The 26,559-nt window shown below is 36.5% G+C and overlaps 1 protein-coding gene across 3 annotated transcripts in view; it reads left to right on the top strand.

Moving 5' to 3' along the window:
* STXBP5 (syntaxin binding protein 5) overlaps positions 1-26,559 on the top strand; it is a 170,945-nt gene that overhangs the window by 70,072 nt on the left and 74,314 nt on the right. For all 3 annotated transcript variants that reach the window (XR_007133504.1, XM_047769986.1, XM_047769988.1), the window contains exon 9: positions 7,243-7,321. Coding sequence is in view for 2 of the 3 variants with exons in the window: in XM_047769986.1 (XP_047625942.1) it covers positions 7,243-7,321 (79 nt within the window). In the remaining variant the exon portion in view is untranslated. The remainder of the gene's footprint in view (positions 1-7,242; positions 7,322-26,559) is intronic.

The raw sequence follows: 26,559 nt of genomic DNA, 5'->3' as shown, positions 1-26,559 counted from the left end.
AGACCTAGGCAGTTCAAACCTGTGTTGTTCAAGGATCAACTGTATTTTTTTATTATTTATATTGGTTTATATATTAAATTATTTTATGTGGCTTTTCCCAAACTCTTTTGAATTTAGCATCTTTAATTAACAGAATATCTCATGATTCTCTAGTGTTCCATGAATAGACTTTGAGAAATGAGGGGCTGGTGTTTGAATCAAAATTGAATTATATAACAGTTCCCCAGATTTGGTAGCTGTACTGTTCAGTTCATCCTCAGATGGCATCTTTCATTGCTAAAGTTGTTTGATAGTGGACTCTTACTCTGAGGGACATAGAGTTATCTAGATAATGGTGATAAAATGGCCAGCAAAGGAGAATAATTTGAATTCATTTAAGGTAATTTTCTAGTGTAATGTTGAATAATTTTACGATGTGTATCAAGGTGCTTGATAGTCATATGTTTTCAGAAAGCCTCCATTTGGATATCTGAAATTACTCAACAGGTGATTTTTGACTAAAACAAACAAAAATGATAATCTCCCTTTAATCTATTTTTTATGGATATCAAAGAACATTTCTCTGCAGTCAGATAACCTGAAAGGTAATTCTAGCTTTGCTGTTTGTGAAATACCGTGTAGAGATAATTACTCTTTTTCTGGGACTTAATTTCATCATAGGTAAAATGGAAGGGTTGAACAAGGTGACTTTTAAGGTGTAAAGTTTTGTGCTTATGTTGAAATTAAGCAGGATTTTTGTTCCATCTATTGACTGCAGAGTCAGGTCATCTCAGTGGGCTATAAATTCTGTTTAAGTCTCTAGGTAAGCCTAGAAGGTAAGCTCTGCTTCTCTTTCCCTTTTGACTTGTTTCTCTCCTATGACAGACAGGCTTTCATGTTTTAGGAGAGGACATTAATAGTCCTGGCATGGCTCAAGTACTTAACATGGGGCAGTCATCAGGGTTAAGTGATTTTTGTGGCCCAGGGCCCCACAGGATCTCTGCTATAATCCTAGGGATGTGTGTGCGTATGGTGTGTTGCAGAGTGAGATTTTGGTCATAGTCACCAAAGTCAAATCATTCTCAAAGGAAATGGGAGGTGATAGGCAGTCAAAATCAATAGGCATCCATTATAGGAAATGACATTTCAAGGTTTATTTTCTGGAGCTTATTCATCAGTACAATCAATCCATTTATCAAGGACTAAACCAAAACTGGAGAATTTTTATTCTATTAGGGGTTGCTGGAGGAGAAATAAATTTGGAGTTCACATAAATAAAAATCAATTTAGCATAATATTTTAAGGATGTGACATACAAAAAACTGTATTAATATACCTTTAAGATTTACCAGGAGAAGCATAAAAACATTCAATAGACAGATCCATGCTGCAGTTCTTTAATGTATGTAGTTCATTACAAAGTTTTCCCTAGTTTATATATTTGAAAGAACTTATATATATACATATATAGTTTATATATACACATATATCTAGTTTATAGTTTATATATACATATATGATTTATATATTTGAAAGAACTCCACAGAACATACTCACAGATTTTATTTAAAGGCAAAGGATACTGTGCAGCAAGAGTAAAAGAATGCATGTAAGCATCCTGAGAGACATCGTGTATGAAGCTCCCACTCTGCGCTTGTGCACCTGAGGACTGTTGTGAGTCTCCAGCTCCAACCCCCAAAGTCTGACTGTTGAGAAACTCTCAGAGGGGTCCTTTAAATGGTTAATCTGGTATTGCCAATTAGGCCAGTTGCCAACCATCCAAAACCACTACACCGGGGGTCTCCAGTTTGAGTTAGGGGACTTGGGGATCTTGAACAAACACATCCTAAGCCCCACTGCCCTTGGCCATGATCCAAAAACCAGATATCCAGGTATCTTCAGTCCAACTATAAAACCAACTCTCACACTCATTTAAGGTAAGAACACCCTCATATTTCAGACTGATACTGTTAACAGTATGATTCTCCAGTTTGAATCAGTTTATTTTCTAGAACATCATTGTTCAATAGAAATATAATGAGATCTGCATGTATAATCTTAAATTTCCTGGTAACTATACCAATAACAGTAAAAAAATAGATTTTAAATAATAAATATTATTTAATCCATATATGAAAAATATTATCATTTCAACTATAAGCAACATACAAAATCGAAATATTTCATTTTCTTTTTTTGTACTCTTTGAAATCTTGTGTGTATTTTATACTTAGATCACAACTTGAACCAGCCGCATTTCAAGTCATCAGTAGCCCCGTGTGAATGGTGGCTACTATACTGGATAGCCAGCTCTAGAGTGAGAATATAACCGCTGTGTAACTACAAATGTGTTACACATTCTAAAAATGCCAAAGTTAAAAACTTAGGAAGCACTTGTTTTTGTCTGAGATATTCATTTGTTTCTTAATGCATCTTCATTCATTCATTCATTGAACAGATATCTATTTGGCACCTCTTATGTATCAGAGATTAAATACTAGAAATATATTACCCTTGAAGTCCAGCAAATGAAAATGATGTATAAACTGATAACTAAAATGCATGTGATAAATGCCGGTAAAAGCCTGCATAGTATGATATGGAAATGACAGTAGTGAGTATGTTTTTAGATGAAGAGTGTAGGAAGACTTCACAAAATCAGGTAGATGAGCTTGGTCTTAAAGGATGAGTAGGGTGTGATGAGGTAGCAAAGAGCAGAGAAAGGTTATTTTAGTCAGAAGGTTCAAAGACTTAATCAAAAGCAGGATATTCTTGGAAAACTGCTAATAGTTTAACATGACCAATGTTTAAAATTCTTTTGGGCGAGCAGTAGGAAACTAAGAGAAAAGTGCATACAGAGGCAAAAAAAAAAATGTATGTATGTATCATAGTATGCTGAAGATTGGGTTCCGTGTTGGAGACCTAGTAAGTGACTTTACAGTGGGAAACATCAAATTTAAATTTTGGAAATACTGTTTTGATGGTAGTGCATCAGAGGAGCTGGGAGCAGAAGAGCAAGGTCAGTTGGGAAGCCATTGTCAACAATAAATAATGATTTCATTTGTGACTGCAAATGGGAAAAACTGGACACGTGAATAAAATTCTGGAATGAGAATCACAAAGACTTGGACCAGTTCATTGTGGCTGGGAGCTTTTGGGGAATGGGAAGCAGAGCACAGTACAAGACAAGAAAAAAAAATAACATATTACATGGAGGTTTATGTGATTTATTAAGTCGAGATTTATAATTAACCAGATCATTTCAATGACTTATTTATTTATTTATTGTCTTTTTTGCCATTTCTTGGGCTGCTCCCACGGCATATGGCGGTTCCCAGGCTAAGGGTCGAATCAGAGCTGTAGCCACCGGCCTACGCCACAGCCGCAATAGCCACAGCAACACCAGATCCTTAACCCACTGAGCAAGGCCAGGGATCGAACCTGCAACCTCATGGTTCCTAGTCGGATTGGTTAACCACTGTGCCATGACGGGAACTCCTCAATGACTTATTGAAGTAGTAAACAGGTAGTTGAAAGAGTAAGCAAGCACAGACTTTTCTACTTAGGTGGTATAGCAGGTGAGAAGTAAGATGACACTTAGTGGTGAAACCCAGTGATCCTCCAAACGTTCTTCAGTTTATATGTGCTTTGTAAGATCTTAGCTAGTGTCTTTGTAGTTGATTTGATTCAGAAAATAGTCTAGGATTATACATGAATAAAACTTTCTGGCACATTAGCAGCAGTCAGTGGCATAATTTTAAAAATCTGGTTGAAAAAAGATCAGAGTATGTAAATCAAAAGGATCCACTAATTTGCAAGCAATATTATTAAAGAAAGGTTCCTATAAAAACTGCAACATTTTAAATTTACAGAGATAATGAAACTACTCAGCATCTTTTTAGGGGTTGGACAAAAAGTTTACTTGTAAAGCAATAAAACTCATTCTGGCTTTAAGTTTTATTGTAAGTTTAAATGCTGGGCACAATAGAGCAACACCAGAAGACAGTTCTGCAAAACAAAAGTTAATTTTGTACCTGGCCGGGTTTTTTGCAAGATATGTAAGTTCAGACTTGTGAAGGCTTAAAAAATATACCACCCAGTGCCCTTCTTTAAGATTGTTCCAGCCATTAAAACATTGGTGGTGAATATTGAAATACTGAATTGAGTTATACCTGAATAATTATTTTACTTCACAGAACAGAATGCATTTGTACCTGTAATCCCAAATTATGTCCATCTGACACTCCTGTTAGAACTTTGGGTGGTAGAGGAAGGAGAAAGTAAATCCTGATGCTGGTCTTCTTCAGAGCAAATATTTAAATTCTTCACTGAAAGGATTTGTATCTTTGAACAGATTGAAATAGAGGTTGAAATTCTTACTCTGTTCCTTGTACATCATGAGGGCCTTCTTTTCAGATTAAAGCCTCATTTTTTTCCATACCTCTCTTACTTACTCAGTTTTCTTTTCCTCCTTTAGAAACCAGTCTTCTGCCCTGTCGATCCTTGTTGGTCCCTTGATCTGGTGTTCTACTTAACCCTATCTCTAGTCACTTGTTGGTTCTTGTAAATTAGGATGCTAGAGGTTCAAGATTGCATTGCACCGCCATTTTCTGCATAAAGAAGGGGAGAGCTATTTCCCTAGACTTTCAAGTCAGGATTAGATGGTCTAATCCCAGTAGACAAATGTGTATTGATAGAAGTTTAATATAATAAAGGTGACCTTTCATAGCAGTGGGAAAAGCTCTGGTTCAGTAATAATGCCAGCAGGTACATACCTCTATTGTACACTTGGTTACATTGTATACTATAAGTAGGTAGATGTTACTGTATGCCAGTTAGAGCTCAATAGAACCACACAAATAGTGCAGATGTTATTAGAGAAAAATGCCTCCCTATACCAAAATACACCTCAAAAACAATTACATGCAATAAATGAAGCTATAGACCAATTACAAAATAAAATTTTAATGATACTGGTGTGGGGAAGGACTTCCTAACCATGAAACTAAAGAGGCATTGTTTCTGCCAGCAGTGGTGTGGTATTCATTTTACTTTCTGCCATTTTACTTTTTTTTTTTTTTTTTAATCTTTCTGTTTGCTCAGGATCTCAAGTTGGCTGGAGATGAATGACTGGGGCATTTTCCTTTCCCAGGTCTTTTCTAGGCATACACACCGTCTTACACATGTGTACAGCCTTTTAGATCCCTAGGGGTATGTCTACTTCTTCAGGATTTTTAAAAAATTCCTACTCAGGCTCTTACTTGCCTCCACTAAAACCACAGCCTTAGGCAGCTGCAGTATTGCTGTTGCTATTATTTTTGTGATGCCCAGGGCTTTTTGTACCCCTGAGCCTGTGTCTTTTGTGTCAGATGAAATTGCTACAACACCTGGGGAATCGAGTTTTCCAGGGAGCTACAGGTTAGGACAAAATACTGGTTGCACTCCAGGGAAGCCAGTTTTAGCATAACTGCAGATAAACTTTGGTCCTCTCTGTTGGCTGATGCTATTGCCTTTTCACAGTACCAGGCCACAGAGCTGGGGAGCAGAATGGATGGAAACAGCCCTTCATTGAAACATCCCAGTCCTCCCTGTCTTGCCAAGGTTCAGTCATTTCCAGTGAGAAACCATTTTGTGGTTTCAGTTAATTTACAGAGTTCTGAGGTAGTTGATTTTAGATGTTTTGTCAGTATTTCAGTTTTTGTGAGTTCACAGAGATTTTGCTTTGTCTTTCTGGAATCATTCAGGAAGTTGGTCTCCTTTTAGGTTTCCTTAGCTGTTCATAGGTATTGAGTCTACCCTGTGAACTTTAAGGTAATTTTGTTCAAATCCAAGAAAGCTGTTAGAATTCTGATTACCTTAAATTTGTGAATTAATTCTGTGGAAGAATTGCCATTTTAGAACTTCATATTTTCTTAAATGGAAACATGGTTAAAACTGATAGACTATATTTAAATGTATACTTCTGTGTAATTTTTTAAAATGTCTAAGAATTCAATCAAAAATGGCACCAGGGAAAGTATTTGCAATATATGGACACAATGTTAATGACCTTAAATCTTAAATTTTGGTTTTAAATATAGAGAAGATACCACACAAGCGTGGGGTAAACGATATAAGCCGTTTTTTAAAAGAATAAATACAGATGATCAGAAAGCTTAAGGGTTTTCACATTTGGGGATTAAAACAATACAATTAAAATGAGATACTCTTTCCATTTACCAAGTCAAAAAAAAAAAAAAAAAACAGTATTGTTTGGGAAGGGAGTGGCAAAATACTCTTTTTGCACTTTCTTCTTCTTTTCAGGGATACAGTTCTACCTAGATATCCCCTTTTTAGGAATTAATCCTATGGAAAAATCATTAATTTCTTCACTTATTAATGTGAATAAATAAGTTATTGAGTACCCACTATATGCCAGTGTTTGTCACCATGGATACATCAACAGAAAACACACATACACTTAAAAACCTTTGCTTTCATGGCATTTATATTCTTGTTGGTGAGGCAAACAACAAACAAAAGAAAATACACAGTTCATTAGAATGAGCCAGTTACTATGAGGGAAGAAAGCTGGGAAAGAGGATGAGAAGTGTTGGGGTAGGGTGTGTGTTTGGGATCTTCATGAATAACTCAGTGATGGTGAGATTCATTAAATCTCTAAGTAATGGAAATAATGTGTTTAATTTTCTCTGAGTTTAATGCAGTGAACATGTAGACATAGATAACAGAAATCAACCTTTTTAAAAAATAAAATTATTTGGCAGTATGAGTTGCTAACCCATTTTATAGAGGTTGGTGTACTTTCGCAGTCTTTTGGACATTATGATGGATGAATTTTACCTTAGGAGATTAAATAGAAATGAATTTATTAGCATAGGGCTTAATTTTGCCATCGTCACTGTGGGTGAAAATATGATTTAGATTTATTTTTCTCAAATAAGCTATTTTAAAACTTGAATTCATTTAGCAAATTGAAATTCTATTTTTCTTATCTTCAGTTAAGAACATTGGAAAGACGTAATTTCTCTTGTAAGAATTTTATCACATATATGTTGACAAGTTATTCATTTTATTTATTTGTTAACACTGAATTTCAAATAGTAAATCAGTCATTTATTTTGTATTAAATACTTCTTTCAAAATCACTTTAAAAATGTTTCGTAGTAGATGGGTTTCATTATATTTCATTTTATAAAATATCAATGTATAAGAATTTAGATCAACTTAGAATTTTAGAATTTAATGCAGGAAAATATATTTTAGGAAAACAGTTAAAGGATGGGAAGAAGCCAGAACCATGCAAACCTATCCTCAAGGTGGAATTCAAAACGACTAGATCTGGGTAAGATTTTACTTCATTGACAATATTCATTGTATATAATCACTCACATAGCTACTCAGGGCTATTTCATCATTATTTTTGAAAGCCTGCTTTAGAATGGTCCAGCCCAATCTTAAATCTGATGCTTTCGATATTTAACAAAATAACTAAAATTGGTAATTTTAGGATAAAATATTTCATTGTGTTCTATCTTTAGAAACTTTACAATATTCCTTGGAAAGTTTGAATTAATTTTTTTATCAAACTTCATATATTCTGTTAGTCTTTAGTAAAAATATTTTTTATTCGCTAGTAGAAAACTGTGGAATAAGCAATGAAGAAAAAAATTTTTAATTTAACCTGTTATACTATATGTTAATTATGAAAATTTTATGTATTTTTCAAAAATTTTATTTTAAGAATATTTGGCAATTACAATATTAAATATAACTTAAAGGAAGATTGTCAGTTGTATTTGAAGGGTGGCACTGTGTGAATTAGGTATAAGATTTGTATGGTTTTTGCCATTGACATATCTTACATACATTTTCATATGTATTACATGTTACATTTATATATTATATAATAAAGGAAAATATTTTAATGTTTCTTTGAAAATTCCAGGTCTTTTTAACTTCTAAAGGAGCCCTTTTATTTATGTTCTAGTTCTCTAGGGAAGTTGTGTGATTTTATTTACTAGAGCTATGTAAGAGTGAATTTCAGTAGTGTATAGAGTGGAGTGGTTCTCAAAATGGTCCCTGGGCCAGCAGCATTAGCTAGAACTTGTTAGAAATGTGGATTTTCAGCATCCAGCCCAGATTCACTGAATCAGAAACTGTCTGTGGTGGAGCCCAACAATCTCTTTTAACTAGACCTCAGGAGATTCTGGTGCACGAAAGTGTAGAACCCCTGGTATATATTTTTTAATACCAGTTTATAACCACTAGTAGTTATAACTGACCTATTTACCTTTTTAATTTATTCTTTTCTCAATCTGATTCAACTCAGCATTTTTCTCATTTGAAAAAAAAGTTAGTAGGCTGACGAATCTAAAGATTGCTGTTATTTTTCCTTGATCCTCTTTAGCCTTCCTCTGGGACCCAGAAGATATACTCTGTTGAGACAAAAGGTTGAGTGAACTCCAAGATGACTAGCATCTATTTAACTGACTGTGGCATCCCTCACTGTGTGACCTTTGGCACATAGTTTTCTGACTTCTTTGTACTTCAGTTTCCTCATTTACAACATAAATGTAATAATAGGTCAAAAGGTTATTATGATGAATTAGGTAAGATAATCACATATTCAGAACATTTCACACAGTTCCTGCCTGGTACATAATAAGCGTTCTAAAAGTCGTTGCCCTTATTTTTATTGGGAAACCTCCTACTACCAATGGCCTTTATTTGCCATATTTATCTTATGACAAAGGTATGTAAATAAGAAAGCATGCCAGCAAAGAGAACCAGAAGAAAAACCCTGTGTTTATAACACAACAAAAATGAATTGTCTAAATGTTTAAACTAGTAGCACTAATTGTCTTCTGAATTACCTCCTCATTTTAATGATTACTGACTGGCAGCAAAGGCAGAAGTCCAGGGAAGGCTTTTTTCCCCCCTCTGTGTTCTACCTGTTCCCGTTCTCACTCCTACCCAGTGGTAATATTTATAAGTTCCTAGTTCCTTTGGGATGACAGGGATACTTTTCCTTTCCTAGGGTCAGAAATGAAAAAAAGTCTGGCTCTTTTGAATGCATTTGTAGATCTTATTAAATAAATCAGTAGGATAACCCTTGAGTAATTGTCTTCTCCAGCTTTCCAATTTCTTTTTTCACTGGGATAGGGTATTCAGTAAATCAAATGTTTTTGTTTGTTTGTTTGTTTGTTTGTTTGTTTGTTTGTTTGTTTCACTCCATGACCCGTTTCCTAGAGCTAGTGCCCCAGGATCCAGTGCATAACCACCACTGGGAACGACTGCACCACCCCTCCTTCTGTCACTAAGTAAGGGAGGCAGCTCTCAGCCGTTCCTTTTCCTAACAGGTGTATTGGGTAGGTGCCAGCAGGATGTGTTCTATCAACTCCTGTTGGCAAACTACCAAATTTCATTAGAAGAACCATCCTTCCCTGCTCAGGATCTTACATATTTTCTTCTGTTTACCTAGAAGCCACTCTGGATAGAAGGATTCCCTATCCTCCTTTATAGCTCAGCATAGATGTTACTATTTTTAAGGATGTCATGGCCATGTGGACTAGATTGTGTCCCCTAATAATACACTCTTAAAGCATGCTGTATTTTTCCTTTCTGAAATTTATACTTGTCATTAGTAATGAAATTACTTGTTCAGTGCATGCCTTCCCCATTAAACATTCAGCTTAATATAAGCATGGGACATAGCTGCCTCACTTCTCATTGTCCCAGCACAGTGTTACTGAGTAAAAGGAAGATGGACTAGTGTATAGAAAAGTGCAGCCATGAAGAATTGGCTGTTACTTGTTAACAATAAACTAGCGATAAACTAGCTGTTACTGTTAATATTAAAAGTAAGCTCAGACAAAAAAATACAACCAAAGATGTTGTGTAACTTTTATTTTTTAATAAAATAAAGCATATATTATACCATGAACGATGAGACTTCCCCTTAGGTAGGGAACAATGATGATGTAATTAACAGAATCTTTTTTTTTTTTTTGGTCTTTTGTCTTTTTACGGCTGCACTCATGGCATATGGGGGTTCCCAGTCTAGGGGTCTAATCGGAGCTGTAGCCGCTGGCCTGCTCCAGAGCCACAGCAATGCCAGATTCGAGCTATGTCTGCAACCTACACCACAGCTCACGACAGTGCCGGATCCTTAACCCACTGAGTGAAGCTAGGGATCGAACCCACAACCTCATGGTTCCTAGTCAGATTCGTTTCCGCTGCGTCACGACAGGAACTCCTTAATAGAACCTTTTAATAGCACTTTTATTAACGATATGGAACAATTCTTTTACATGGCCAGTTCTTAATAAAAAGTTGAAAGTTAACTGGTAAGTCACTTCTGTTGAAGTTGTTTCCTTGAAAATCTAATGTGACCCAGGTGTGAAGTCCTGCAGCCAGTGGAGCTTGGGCAAAGTGATTAGATTGTGAGCTCTTGAGCCAGACCATCTGGGTCTGAATCCTGCCTCAGCTGTCTGTGCATGTGCAATCTTACCAACTAAGCTTTAAGTGCTCGTTCCTTCATCCGTAAGGTGGGAATGATAGTAGTACCTACCTCAGAGTTGTTATGAAGATTAAACAATATATATAATGCTCTCAGAACATACTCTTTAGTTGTATCAGTTATCTCAGAACATCATTTGATAACCTCTTACAAACATCTAAAATGCAGTTGTTCCCTGATTTTGCTTTCATGAAGCAGTTGTACAAGTGGCAGAGTTGAACAGACTTTATAAACACCAAAGGACCTCATTCATATTCTTTACTAGATTGAGAATCATCTTATTCTGAGAAAGAAACACTAATTCAGTACAGTGGTTTTATTTTTCAGATATTAGATAATAATGATCTATGTTGGTTGTGACAATCATTTTTTAACCTAAAAACAAGCACAGGAAATAGTGCATTGCACATTTTAAGGATAAGTTTTGGCTCATGAAACTTCATTGTATGTATATGCTTATTGCTGTACTGTATCTTGAAGTAAAATGCACTTCTTCCTGTGAATCATGAACTTAATATGTGACAGCCCCTGATTTAGTGAAAATAAATGAGGTTTTGGACTGTCAGACTTAGGTTCAAATCTCATTTCTGTCACTTACTGTTTGCTTAACCTCACTGAACCTTTATTCTGACCTCGGTGAGACAAAGGTAGTAATTCCCATTTCATAAAATTGTAGTGAAGACCTGAAAGAAAGAATGTGTTTGACACATGGGAGGTGTCTGATAAATCCCAGTTCCTGTTCTCCTCTGCTTCAGCACTTTTCACCTCGCTAGTAGACTGCAGACGAAGTTGCAGGCAGGGCCAAATTTTCAATAAGAGGCAACTCTGGGTGGGTTCAAGTTTTTAAATAGGTATGCAATTGAACTGCTTAGAGTTTTGCACTAAAGAGCATTAAAGTTCGTTTCTCTTAAACAGATCACCTTTCAAAGAATACCAGCTTAGGGGAAAAGATCTCTGATAGGGAACCTAAAAGCAAATATTACGGCAGCTAAATATGGCAGTTTGGTTACACTTAGAGAAGCATATCTAAGAGATTAGTTTATTCCCTTTCATCACAACAGATGCTACAACAAGCTTTTTGTGGACAGGGCCAGAGAGTAAATGTTAGGGTTTGCAAGCCCTCTGGGTCTCTTGCAGTTATTCAACTCTGCCGCTCTAGTCCCAGTGCAGCCATGCACAACTCCTAAATGAATGAATGCAGCTGTGTTACAGTACAGCTTAATTTATGGACACTGAAATTTGAGTTTCATATCATTTTCATGTATCATTAAATATTCTTTTGTATAATTTTTTTCAGCTTAAATACGTAAAAACCATTCTTAGTTTGTAGGCCATACAGAGACAGGCAGTAGGCCATAGTCTAATGATCCTTGATAGGCACGCACATATAGGCACATGATTTATTTAAGTTAATCTTAAAGGAAAAGTTGTTGGGCTTTTATATTTCTTTAACCCATTATACCCCGACCCTTGATGCCAGATTTTTTTTTTTAAGTAATGTAGTAAATACGGTGATTTCTTTAATTTTATATGTGGACTAAAAGCTGTAGGTAGATTAACTATGTAACATTACAAAAAAAAATGACTTCAATAAAAACACAGGGTACCTTCGTAATATTCTGGTTCTAAAAATATTTAAAGGTCTATTTAATAATAGCTGAGTTTCCCCACCTGCTCCCAGAGCCATGTTTCTAGGGAGAGGACCCTAACTCTCAGAAGCCCCAAACCAAAGTCGTTTGTGCACAAAGTTATTTCTCCAGAACTCAGGCTCAGTCTGTATGATTTTTATCCCTTCTCAACTGTGGATTGTTCTTAAGTAACTATATCTGTTAACACCCATGCTGTGCTTACTAAGTATGTGCTGCCAGATACTGTTCTAAGTGCTTTACACACATTTTTTAAATCATAGCAACAACCCTATGAGGCAGGAATTATTTTACAGATGAGGAAACTAAAGCAGAGAGGTTGAGTAACTTGCCCAAAGTCATACAGCTCAAAAATGGAAGAGCCTAGATTTAATTAAGCCTTTGCTATTAACTGCCCACTACTCCTGCCTCTCCAGTGAATCCTACCTTCTGTTCACTTTAACCACCAGTCCCCAAGATCATACTCATACCTGCAGATCTCTCAGCAATAGTTCCTCTTGCTGAAACTGCAGATAAGAAACTCATCTTGCGGTCATTCACAGATAATGCTAATCCTTGAAAACAATATTTAGAATCAGAGGTTTGGTAATAGACATCAATAAGTTTGTGTTTTCTTTTATCATGCATGGAATCTCTGCTTTTTTCTCTCGCCACCAAAATATTATTCAGCAAATGTTCCATATTCATTCTTTGTCCTCCTCCTCAATCTTCTTCTTCTTCTTTTTTTTTTTTTTTTGTCTTTTTAGGGCTGCACCCAAGGCCCAAGGCTCATGGAAGTTCCCATGCTAGGGGTCCAATCTGAGCTATAGCCGCCGACCTACACAGCAGCCATAGCAACACCAGATCTAAGACGCGTCTGCGACCTACACACAGCTCATGGCTACACTGGATCCTTAACCCACTGAGTGAGGCCAGGGATTGAACCTGCATCCTCATGGATGCTAGTCAGATTCACTTCCACTGAGCCACAGAGGAAACTCCTCCACCTCAGTTCTTACCAAGCCATAGCAACAAGAAGAGAAACTCATGTGGACAGCACACCCACATTTAGAAACAAAAGTAGTTTCCGTTTGTCTTAGCAATCCTTATATCCTTACTTGAGACAAAAACAGCATCTTACAGCTTGAACTCAAGACTCATATGCCTTGGCTTTCAGGCACCAAGAAGAAAAAAATTAGTAGATAAAGCGAACATTCGTTATTGCTTCCTAGGTTCCAGGTATTCTGCTGTGCAATTTGAATGTGCTATTTTTCATAATTCTCATAAAAACACTGTGTCTTGGGTACTTTTATTGTCTCCATTTAGGGTTATAGTAATGAGTTGTAGAGCGCTTACATTAACTTGCCCCATGAAGTAGCAGATACGGAATTTGAGCCTAGGTTGACTGCAGAGCCAGAGCTCTTAGTCAGTATCCTGGACATTTCACAGATGGCCTGGGTTAGGATGGGATTATCATGATTGGCAGCATTGCTCAGTTCACCAAGAAGTGTATTCTCTTTTGTATTTGCTAGTTTATCAGATCATCTTTTTAAGTTTAACATTAAATCATACTCAGTGCAAGTAATCACACTAATGTGAGCTGAGAAATCTCTGTGCCACCAGCAGGCTCAATAACTGAGTGCAAATGACCCTCACTACTCAGGAGTAGAGAGCTTCACAGATCACTTCCAGGATGCAAATGTGATTCTAACCTGCTGGGGCCCAGGTTTGATTTTGTGGTATTGCTTTGTAGTCATAGCACTTGGAATTAACACTCACTATTTAGGGAAAATCCACAAGCAGATTTATATTTAATTGTACCTAAGGGGAAAAAACCTCTCTGAGCCCAAGGACTCTTAAAAGATTTCAAATGCCTCATAAAATAACCTTCATGTTTTCCTGTTATTCTTACCATGTTGGTCAGTAAGTTTCGGTCTTAAATTGGCTAATTCTCATTTTATCACTATCTTCAAAGACATTCTTATGACCCATGCCAGATTTATCTGCATTATTTTCATTCTCTCAAAACTAGAACATTTTCCTCCAGTCTTCCTTCTGAGACAATGGGAGCTACAGCTGCTGGCCTATGGCACAGCCACAGCAGCATGGGACCCTTAACCCACTGAGTGAGTCCAGAGATCAAACCTGTATCCTCGTGGATACTAATTAGGTTCATAACCTGCTGAGCACAACAGGAACTCCATAAAATTTCTTTTCTTTTTTTTTCTTTTCTTTCTTTTTTTTTTTTTTTTTTTGCCACACCCATGGCATGTAGAAGTGCCCAGGCCAGGGATCGGATCATATCCAGGCCACAACAGTAACCTAAGCCACTACAGTGACATCAGATCCTTAACCCACAGCACTGTAAGAGAATTACCTCCCTTCCCTCTCACTCTTAAAACCTCACATTGAACTAGGATAAGTTACTGTTCACTTTCTTGATTTTAATGTACCATTTGACTTGCATTGCCTTAATGCTGTAATGCTGTAATCTTTTGCAGCTAGAAAACTGAAACTACGAGATGAATAGCTCTGTCTTCTGACGTCAGAATACTTCATTTAGTAGCTACATAATGTATATGCTCAATGTTGGGTTTTGCCATGACTTCTATCAAGTGAAAGTACTAATAATGATGCCTCTCTTTTTAAGCTTCTGTCTATATTAATATTTAGTTCATTACTGTAAATTAAAATTGATATCACATATTTAAGTCTACTGATGTACAAATCCATTTTTATATCATTAGCAAGCTTTAATTGTTAATTTTGTTTGAAGCATGTATCAAGTCCTTGAAGTATATTTAACCAGTGGTGGTTGCTAAAATGGAGGTGATGTTGCCTGAATATAAGAAAAAAAGCACATACAGAGTGGTTCCTTGACAACACAGAACCCTTCAGCACCCTGGCTCCCAGCCCTGGTATTTTATCTTGAAAGACACCAAATAAAGATGTAGAAGGGAGGACTTGTAGATTCTGAACAGGAGGGGAAAAAGGAAACCTAGAATATCAGGTTCTTGAAGTATTAGTACAAGAGAGCAAGTAAGCGTTTTTTACTTCTTTAGAAAGATTGGTTAGAGTGACAACAGAAGAAAGGTTAGGAGATACGTATTGTAGGAAGGTTTAATTCATAAGAATACTTTATTTAGCATCATTTCAAACATGAGCCCAGGATATAGGGATGTTTAAGAAATTGGTGGATTCACAATAGAAAATAATCGTTTAGAACATGTATTTAGGGTTAGTTCCCGTCGTGGCGCAGTGGTTAACGAATCCGACTAGGAACCATGAGGTTGCGGGTTCAGTCTCTGCCCTTGCTCAGTGGGTTAACGATCCGGCGTTGCCGTGAGCTGTGGTGTAGGTTGCAGACGCGGCTCGGATCTGGTGTTGCTGTGGCTCTGGCGTAGGCCAGTGGCTACAGCTCCGATTCGACCCCTAGCCTGGGAACCTCCATATGCCGCAGGAGCGGCCCAAGAAATAGCAAAAAAAAAAAAAAAAAAAGAACATGTATTTAGTAAATTCACCAGTGGATATACATAACAATTTCATGTCATCAAGAAGAGCAAGGCACAGATTTTTATCTTTACTTTAAGTAAATTAAGGAAGCCCTCCGTATGACTAGTGGCAGAAAAGAAAGAGTCTTTGGAACAGGAGACACTGAAAATGAAATAATTTTAGAAGGAAGTTTTAGAGTACATTTCTCATGATGAATCCAAAGCATAAATAGAGAAGATGGCTTTCTTTCTGAAACATTGAGAGCACTGTCATATGACCCATTCTTCTAGAAAAATGTTTTGACCACAGAACCAAGAATCTTGGGATTAAGATAGGTGTTAGGTCCTGAAATGGAACATTGAGGTAGGTGAAGTAGATGACAAGAATAAAAAGTATGGTAGAAGGGAGTGTGCTGGGTAGAGGATGTAGTGAAGCCAGAGAAATTAAATGATAGAAAAAAGAGAATTCTTGGACCAGCACATACTAAGCTCTCAGTAAAATGCTTGTTGAATGGATGAATCATAATAATATCCTAACTTAATTTGTATAGTTATTTTCGAATGGTCTAAGCAGCAGGAGATTTTTCAGCATAAGCTACATTTTAGCAGTACTTTAATACAAAGTGTAGTGACAGATATGGAAATGACATTAAAATTTGACAAACTACTTTCATGATATTTCATAGGAAAAAATGCATTTTTAAAAAAAATTTAATTAGTCACCAAAACTAATTTTATTTTAACCACTGTTATTAGTTTCTGAATTCTTTTGGGAAGTATCTAGGGTTTTTTTAATTAGAGTATTAATTAAATAAAATCCTAACAAGAGAAGCATAGGAGTTGTAATTACACTATTCTAAAACAATTTTGTGTTTATTTTCCCTAAGTCTTTGATACATAGCCATTTTCACTTAATTATACTCTTCAGTTTGGTATTTTTTTCTCCTTTGCCTGAAGTATTATGGTTTTTATTAATTTTTTAGTTTCAAGGGCTGTATAATTTACGCAGACATACCTCCTTTAAATAACAAGATAGGGAGTTCCCATCATGGCTCAGTGGTTAACGAATCCGACTAGGAACCATGAGGTTGCGGGTTCGATCCCTGGCCTTGCTCAGTGGGTTGAGGATCCAGCGTTGCCATGAGCTGTGGTGTAGGTCGCAGATGGGGCTCGGATCTGGCATTGCTGTGGCTCTGGCGTAGGCCAGTGGCTACAGCTCCGATTCGACCCCAGCCTGGGACCCTCCATATGCCACGGGAGCAGCCCTAGAAAAGGCAAAAAGACAAAAAAATAAAAATAATAAAACAAAACAAAAACGAAACAGCCACACCTGTGGCACATGGAAGTTCCTGGACTAGAGGTCAAATCGGAGCTGCAGCTGAGGCCGACACCACAGCCACAGCAACACCTGATCTGAGTCACATCTGTGACCTATGCTGCAGCTTGCAACGATGCTGGGTCCTTAACCTGCTGACCAAGGCCAGGGATCAAACCCACATCCTCCACTGAACTACAGTAGGAACTCCCACCTCCCTTTTTTTTAACATTTAGTTTTTTTTATATTATATTCAGGTTTTTAATATTATAGATAATTATATAGTAGTGAACATATTCTGTCTTGATATTATTTAACTTAAGGTTTTTAATATTATACTATTTCTTTATAGTAAATTTCCAGTGGTAAAATTTTGAAGATAAAATATTTTTATGAATCTTGACAAATTGCCACATTGCCTTTTGAAAGTATACTTTAAAGAACTGAGTATAAAATGTCATAGTTTCATCAGTCTCATCAATGTGGGATGACTTTGTTTTGATTTTATTAACTCACAACCTTTAAAATTAGCATTTATGCTTTAGAATTATCTTAAGTTCTCTAACCGTAATGTGGACTCTTAAATGACTGCTGTTAATGGAAAGGCAGCCTCATGTCATAATAGGAGCTTGAAGTTAAATTTGTTTGTATCTTCAGGCAAAGCAGCAATGATTCATAGAAACTTTCCAATTTAATTTTTTTGTAAGCAGTTGTCTAGCTAAGCTTTTATATTTTGACAGGAACCAGAAATCACTCTTGGGCTTGTCTGTGCCCTTGTATCTAGAAACTATCTGATGAGTTTAACAGAATTGATATGTCAGTGGTTGATACTCACTTGATAACAGTCTTCCATTTCTGAAATCCTAAAATAGAATTTAAAACCTTGTAGTTTTGAATATTTATTAAAATGCACAGTTTTATTTTAAACCTAATTGTTCACAAAATTGTTACATTCTATTTTACTACTACTGAAGGTCATTTTGAGCTTTCCTATAATTTCTTCTTTAAGAACCAGGCCTCTTTCATCATCTAAATTTGTTCTCTGGTGCATCCTTAAAGCTTTATGGATTGTCCAAACTAAGGATAGATTTACCATCAGTATTCATCCTCATCTACATTTTGTCCCGTCCCTAAAATGCCTTCACTAGTGATCTGTACATAGACTGAATATAGTACACTGATTATTCTAGGACTTTACTTGGATGTTTATAATATATATTGATATCAGCTTTTATAATTTAGGTTATATTTTTCTAGAGAACAGGAATCAAATCCATGTAAGACTTTGTCTGCAATAAATGATTTTGAAATGTTCTTTTATAGATAAGCTTTGAAATCATACTTGTAACACTGAGAACCTCATATACAGTCCACTTAATCACAAATTAATTCCCATGTGGCAAAGACTGCATTAAAGAGTTTAGATTTCCTATAGAAAAACAAAAAAAAAGCCTAATTGTTACATAGTTAAATTCTTATATGTTTGAAAGAAACCAAGGGAATGGACTGACAGGAACTGCTGTTGTGACCTTATAAATCTCATGCGTCCTAACCAGTATATATACAAAAACTGTAATAGATTGAAATCCCAAAGCATAAATTTTGTAGAATTTGTATGGTTAGTGTAGGTCAATGAAACTCTGTATCTTTGTCTCATTGATTCACCATGTTGATGCTTCCTGTTTAACTTCACACTATAATTGATGCTCTGTCCTGCAAAGCACAGATAAAGGAGTTATGTTTCCATAGACATGGCAACTTCATCACACAGCTTTTGTCATGATTATCAGCCTTTATGGGCTACAAGAAAGTACTATAATTCTTCTGAAATTATGAAGGTTCATGAAATTTTCAGTTCATAAGAGCACTTGAGCAGGTTTAGGCCTCCAAGCTAGAGAAGGTGTTCTGAGATCTTTTTTTTTCTCTTTCTTAATTAAGCAAAGACCTCAGAATTTATGGATTCTTCTGCCCTTATCTTCAAATTGTGTCTTGTCAGCCAGTCATTTCAATGAAGGTTTCAAATGTTAGAGGACTGATGCTAAATAACTTTTAAAAATTATTAAATTTTAAGGAAGACATTAATATTTGGCTAATATAAAGAGAAGTCATAGGGCTTTGATGAATCTTTACCACTATGCTAATGGTCAAAAGGTGATAATTTAGAGAAGAATGCCACTTTATTTCTTTGCCTTGTACTAATAGCATCCCCTTTAATAAACTCAAGCCCACTAGGTTAATACCTTTGTTAATTATAATACCCTTTTATGTAATTATATTATCTCAATAATTATAATAACCAATTGTAATAACATTTATTAAAATGAAACCTCCTCATTGCATATTTTCTTTTGTGGGGGCTAATTTTTAGCTGTATCCTAATAGTCCACAAACTAATGTCAGGATCCTTTACTTTTTTAATTATTGAGAATCCCAAATAACTTTATGTTTTATTTATTGATATTTACTGTATTAGGAATAAAGTTTAAAACTTAAAAAATTTTAAAATATGTATTCATTTAAAAAGATAACTCTTTGCATGTTAGCATAAATAAAATATTTTAAAATAACTTTAAAATTTTTAAAAATAGTGGAATTGGGAATTCCTGTTGTGGCTCCACAGAATTGAATCTCACTAGCATCCATGAGGACACAGGTTTGATCCCTGGCCTCGATCGTGGGTTGAGGATCCAGCATTGGCATGAGCTGTGGTGTAGGTCGCAGATGCAAATCAGATCTAACTTTGCTGTGGCTGTAGTGTAGGCTAGCAGCTACAGCTCCAAGTGGAACCCTAGCCTGGAAACTTCTGTATGCCTCAGGTGTGGCCCTAAAATTAAAAAAGACCAAAAAAAAAAAATAGTGGAATTGTTTTATTTTGGAAATCTCTTTAAAATCTAATATAACAGACTACAGCTTGAAGTCTCAGATCTGCTTTTGTATTTAATCTGTTTTGACATGTTCTTTTTAAATTAAATATATGAAGAAAACACAGCTTTACAAGCACATATGATTAGACTTTCAAAAGGATAGTGAATGTTCTTTCAGACTGTGCCCAAACTTGACAAGTTGTAGATTTTTAAAGACTATAGTGTGGACTCTAAATCTATATCAATAAAATTATGTATTCTTTTCATTAAAATCCACTCGTCTTATCTGCACTTTCAGGGGCTCTTCACCCATGCTTGCTTTTGTGACATCATGGCACTGGTCATTTGGAAAATACTGATTCAGTGGGTCATTCATACCTTCTAATGTTGACACATTTTATTGTGTAATGTATTTTTAAAATTGTTAATATTACTTCTGATCTCATCAGGAAAGTCTTTAAGTATTGGGAAGCTGTGAAGCTCAGTGTGACAGATAAAAGTTTTCCAAACTCTTGATATTTTTACCCAGATGCCTAGATTTTATCATTATGAGCAAATAATGTCTGTCGTTTTTCTTAAAGTAAAGATTGATTGGATTAATTTTTTTTGGGGGGGGGGGCTTTTTGCCTTTTCTAGGGCTGCCCCCATGGTATATGGAGGTTCCCAGGCTAGGGGTCCAATCGGAGCTGTAGCCGCCAGCCTACTCCAGAGCCACAGCAACACGGGATCTGAGCCACGTCTGCAACCTACACCACAGCTCACGGCAACGCCGGATCGTTAACCCCCTGAGCAAGGCCAGGGATCAAAACCTGCAACCTCATGGTTCCTAGTCGGATTCGTTAACCAATGAGCCATGACGGGAACTCTATCGTTTGATTAATTTTTTGAGAAAATGGCTTATAGTTTTGTAGTTACCCAAGCCTAAATAATGATAGTTTGTCCGTCATCCTTGAAGCAAAAACAATAGCAATTCAGTTCACAACTCAAATGATTATACAAGTGCTTTTCTAGAATAACTGTCCAGTTCAGTGTACAGAAGCAGTGCCTTATAAATACCTCCCATTTTCTAAGTACAGGATCAAAGGCACTTCTTTATGTGGTACTAATAGGTTCCCCTTTAATAAACAAGCCTAAGGGTCAAGATGCAAAATGTAAAATTAATCACTTTACTGCTTCATCAAGGACTTTTTTTTTTGTCTTTTTGCCTTTTCTAGGGCCACTCCTGCGGCATATGGAGGTTCCCAGGCTAGGGGTCTAATTGGAGCTGTAACCGCTGGCCTATCCCAGAGCCAAAGCAATGTGGGATCCAAGCCGCATCTGCGACCTACACCACAGCTCATGGCAACGCCAGATCCTCAACCCACTGAGCAAGGCCAGGTATCGAACCCACAACCTCATGGTTACTGGTCAGATTCGTTAACCAGTGAGCCACGATGGGAACTCCCAAGAACATTTTAAAGTAAGAGAAAAATCCTCTTTAACATGTGGCGATAAAGAATGTAATAACTAATACAGTTTGGTGCCACTGCTTTGATCATTTGCTGAGATGCTAGGAGTCTAATTCATCTATTGTTACTTTTGTGCCATCAGCACAATTATCAACATAGTAAAAAGGCAAGTGATGTCTTAATATCACAATAAAAATGGTTTTGCCCTTAGTGATTTTTTTGGAAAGGGTCCTGGGAACCCTTAGCAGTCACGGACCCACTCTGAGCAGCACTGTTGTATACTATGTAGATATTTGGAGGAGTTATCTGAAAGGAAGTATTTTCAGGTTCCACATTTTTGATTCTTAAAAGGATATGTATTAAGTCTGACTACTCTAACAATTTAACATAACAAAAAATATAATGAAACATTTGACATAAAATTTTATTAAAATCTTATACTTTATGCAAATATTATATATATACAAATCCATTCTACCAAAGCTATATTATCATTGTTAAATTATATTATCAGTTAATGAACAGGAACTTGTCTGAATATATTATGCTCCTTTGTTTCTACTGCAAACTCTTATCTTTTTATCTGTATTAGCAAAGGAGTATTAGGGTTAGTCACTAGTGAAACATGGTCTGGAGATGGCTCCCCTAGTTCCAGAGAGTCCTCTTAAAATTAGCAAAGGTACGGATCTGAACTACAAAAACACTGGATTGTCATCATCATCATACTAGTAAAATAATGACCACTTTCTGAGAATGTACTTTGTACTGGGCACTGTAATAGGCATTTAATCTTTACAGTAACACTAGGAGGTGGATATTACTGAAGAGAAAACTGAAGCTCAGATAATTAAATTTGTTCCCTCCTCATAATAAAAAGTGGTAGAACAGGATTTAAACATAGATGTCTGTTTCCAAAGCCTGGGCTCTCACCCACTGTGCTTTTTTTTAATCTCCTTATTCGCTTCATTATAGTGATTTATTCTTTTGTATTTTTTTTTAGGACCGCACCCACAGCATATGGAAGTTCCCAGGCTAGGGGTTCGTTACCACTGAGCCACAGTGGGAACTCCCATAGCAATTTATTCTTAGGGTACCTGGCTGTTTCTCTGTTCATTCACATAGGACCCTGATGAAGACATCTCTTAACTAAGCAGTAGCTCTCTTTTTACCACAGAGTTGTTCTTGGCATCAGCCTCTCTACCCAGACAGGCCCATCTGAAGAGTTATGTGGTTTCTGATGAAATTCCGCAGTGTGAGGGGTGTAGGGCCTTGTAGTGAGAGCCTCAAGGACATCCTCACACCTTCCCCTGATAATGGGAGGCTAAGTCAAGGAGTACCAATCTCATTAGGACGCTCAGCTTTCTCTGTCCACTACTTAGAGTGTGATGCCTGAATGGTTCCAGTCTGCTAATAGAGATAAAAGGGCTATACAGAGAAGTATCTGAAAATCACAACAGTTACATTTCAAACTTTTTTAGATAGTGTTTGTCAAATTTGGCCGTGTGCTGAAAGCACTTGAAATGTTGGCCCCCCACCTGCAGCATTTCTGAGTAAGTCTAGGCCAGCGACCAGCTAACAGTAGGTTTAGTGGTTTTTAAAATGTACTTGACAAACACTCTTGGGGATACCTAGCCAGGACCTATGAGTTCAGAGGTAAAATACTCTTCTGCATTCTGGAGGAGCTCACATACAAATGGGAAGTAGGTAAACAATGACAGTTTGAGTTCTTGGTGTGGAAATGTTGAAAAGAGGTATGCGAAGGGGGCACCCAACTCAGGAAGGATGGGTCAGGGATATAATGATTGGATTGAGTTTTAAAGGAAGAAGAGATCTACCCCCCCCTACAAAACAAACAAACAAACAACAACAAAAACGAGGTAGAAATTACATTTCAGGCAGTGAGCAACTAAATGCTTTTGTAAAAATATAAGCTGCAGGTTATTAGGGCCAGAATTAAAGTAACTGTGAAGATGAAATGGAGGAGACAGGTTCTTGAGATCCTAACAATGTAAACAGGATATGTTTGCAAGACTGGAGGGTCATGTCATCTATTTCCACTATTGGTTTACTCATTGTGCTGCAGCCATGCTGGCCTTTTAGTTCCTCAGATATTCATTCCAGGCTCATTCTTGACTTGGGGTCTTTGCAGTAGTTATTCCTGCAGCCTAGAATGTATCTCCTTCTCCCCTAAGCCCAAGATCTTTGAATGGTTCCTCTTCATTCTGGTCCCAGCTGGTCTGTTATCACTTTGGGGGCCTTTCCTGACTACTCTGTTTTACTGTAACCCCTCTAGCCCCTCTGTCACATTCAGCAGATCCCTCTACCCTGTTTTACTTTGGTCTTAATACTTATCGCAATGTGGCTACTGTCTGTCTAGACGAGGCACAAGAGCACTGTTTTATTCTCAGGAATTCAGGTGGTCAAATACTATTTGATTGAATGAATGGGTAGTATTATGGAACTGAGTAGAGCAAATTGGTTATAAAATTGGCTCTTATGGCAGAAAAAATAAAGAATGTTTCACATGGAAACACAACTTCAGTCAAACCTGTTGTCAGAGCAAGACTAAAGGAGGTTAATCAGAAGCACAAGCCTCTGATTAGAAGTGTCAAGCCTCCTAAAAATTAAAATCAAAGTTATTAAAAGTTCAAACTAACACCTTCCTAACCTGTTTGCCTTCAAAAGTTAGGAGTCTTGGATAACAGCCACATTATTAAAGGAATTCTACTTAAATTCTACTTAGAATTTAGATCTTACTATAATATCAAAAGGGCTAACTTATTTTTTTAAAAGGAAATAAGGTTATCCACCTCCATAATTCATATCTTACCAAGAAATAATATAGATCCCTAGAACTTCTTTTGGCCATGCCCTCGACATGCAAAAGTTCCTGGGCCAGTGATTGAAACTTCGCCATAGCAGTAACGAGAGTCATAGCAGTGACAATGCCAGATCCTTAACCCATTGAGCCCCCAGGAAACTCCTATATCCCTCAAACTTTCAATTTAATTCCACATGCCAACAAAACCTTTGAATTTTGAAGTTCCCATCGTGGCACAGCAGAAACGAATCCAACTAGGAACCATGAGGTTTAGGGTTCTGTCTCTGGCCTTGCTCAGTGGGTTAAGGATCCGGTGTTGCCGTGAGCTGTGGTGTAGGTCACAGACATGTGGCTCAGATCTTGTGTTGCTGTGGCTGTGCCTATAGCTCCGATTAGACCCCTAGCCTGGGAATCTCCATATGCTGCAGGTGTGGCCCTAAAAAGACAAAAGACAAAAAAAAACAAAAAAACCTTTAAATTTTTATAACTTTCACCATCTAATGTTAATATATTTAATTTTATTTTATCATATTTATGACTCTTTTCTTCTTGTAAAATATTAATATTTACTCCTCAAGATTTAGAACAGTACAATGAAAAATACGTAATCTATGGGGTCAGATGATTCCTGCCTGACAAACTGAAGTGTTTTTACAAAAAATAGCACATAAAATAAGAAAAAGTAGGAGTGGGAGGGATCGGGAGCTTGGGCTTATCAGACACAACTTAGAATAGATTTACAAGGAGATCCCGCTGAATAGCATTGAGAACTTTGTCTAGATACTCATGTTGCAACAGAAGAAAGGGTGGGGGAAAAATGTAATTGTAATGTATACATGTAAGGATAACCTGACCCCCTTGCTGTACAGTGGGAAAATAAAAAATAAATAAATAAAAAATAAAAAAATAAAAAAAATAAAAAGTAAAAAAAAAAATATATATATATACACACACACATTTATTGCTGAATTTTGGAAACTTTTGTTATGAAAAAGAATATTACCTTGGTATTTCTTTTCAGACTATTTCTTATGCATACATTTTTATCCACATTTTTTCATTGTATATTTTTTCTAAATTTAGAAAAGAAATGTAGCCAATTTACAAGGCCACTGAACACACATACAGTTGCCTTTTGAGGACACCCCTACTTAATTGCCATGGTGTTATTAATACCGTGTTAACAGTTTGTCTAATAAACTGGCCACCTACCTGACAATACCTACTTGGTATTTCCGTGGAAATTTTATTCTGTAGTGTAACTCAGAATCTTCCCGTTCATGGTTCTTCTATTAATAATACTTTTTTTTAAGTTTGGCTGTATGTAAAAACATATTTATCAGAATAAAAATACATGGACCAGTCCTCTCACAACATAAAAGTGTTAAGTTGGACTCTTTACCATTTTTCCTAGTTTTTTTATATTCAGTTGTATGCCATATTTCAAAGTGCAGAAGAGAGATGTATTCTGTGTATTCACTATATGGGATGAAAAGTGGAAGAAAATTGAATATACTTTCCTGACCACAGTTGTCTTAATCACACTAAGCCAAGAGATTAGAACAGTAAATGTATGAGTATGGTTCTATTCAGCTCAAAATTTTAAGCTCTGATTGCTGTCACTTAAAAAATAAGGTTACCCAAAATAGTTAGTGCAAAAAAATGTAAATGTTAGTAAGATAGTGATTAATGTACATACATTTTTGTATGAATGATGAACATTTACTAATGAGGCACTGTTTTTGGATATAGCCATGAACAAAATGGACAAAACCCTTACCTTCATGTAGCTTATATTTCCATGAGAAAAACAGTAAGCAAAATAAATAAATTTGTTCAATGGGTGATAATGATGATTTGATGATAATGATAATGGTAAGAATAGGTAATTCTTCCTAAGGGTATACTGTATGCCAGACACTGACTCCAGTGCCTTGTATATATTATTAATTCAGTAATTGTCTAAGAGAGATATTTATCACTCTATCTCTATGTTATAGATTCAGAAGCTAGGCATAGGGAGATTAAGCACCTTTTCCAAGATCACACAGAAAAAGTAAAGTCATAGCTGAGATTTAAACACAAAGTTTAATTCCAGAACTAGCACTTTTTACCTTTACATATTATATGTCCTGCTTGTACCAAGTATGAGAGGACCGAGGTAGATATGCTGGACCTAGAGTAAACACTATGGAACTCCCTGAGAAATTATAAATGAAGAGAGTTAAGAAAATCATATAGAACATTTTAAGCCATTTGCACTGTAATGCACTGTAAATGACTTCCCCACCAACCAATGAGAAGATACATGTGACAGATTAAGAACTAATTTCCTTTGGAGTTCCCGTCGTGGTTCAGTGGTTAACGAATGCAACTAGGAACCATGAGGTTGTGGGTTCGATCCCTGGCCTTGCTCACTGGGTTAAGGATCCAGCATTGCCGTGAGCCATGGTGTAGGTTGCAGACTCGGCTCGGATCCACGTTGCTGTGACTCTGG

The sequence above is a fragment of the Phacochoerus africanus genome, chromosome 2 (genome assembly GCF_016906955.1).
Source record: "Phacochoerus africanus isolate WHEZ1 chromosome 2, ROS_Pafr_v1, whole genome shotgun sequence".
Lineage (NCBI taxonomy): Eukaryota > Metazoa > Chordata > Mammalia > Artiodactyla > Suidae > Phacochoerus > Phacochoerus africanus.
The sequence above is the reverse complement of the archived record's forward strand: the minus strand, read 5'-3'. Positions and strand labels throughout refer to the sequence as shown.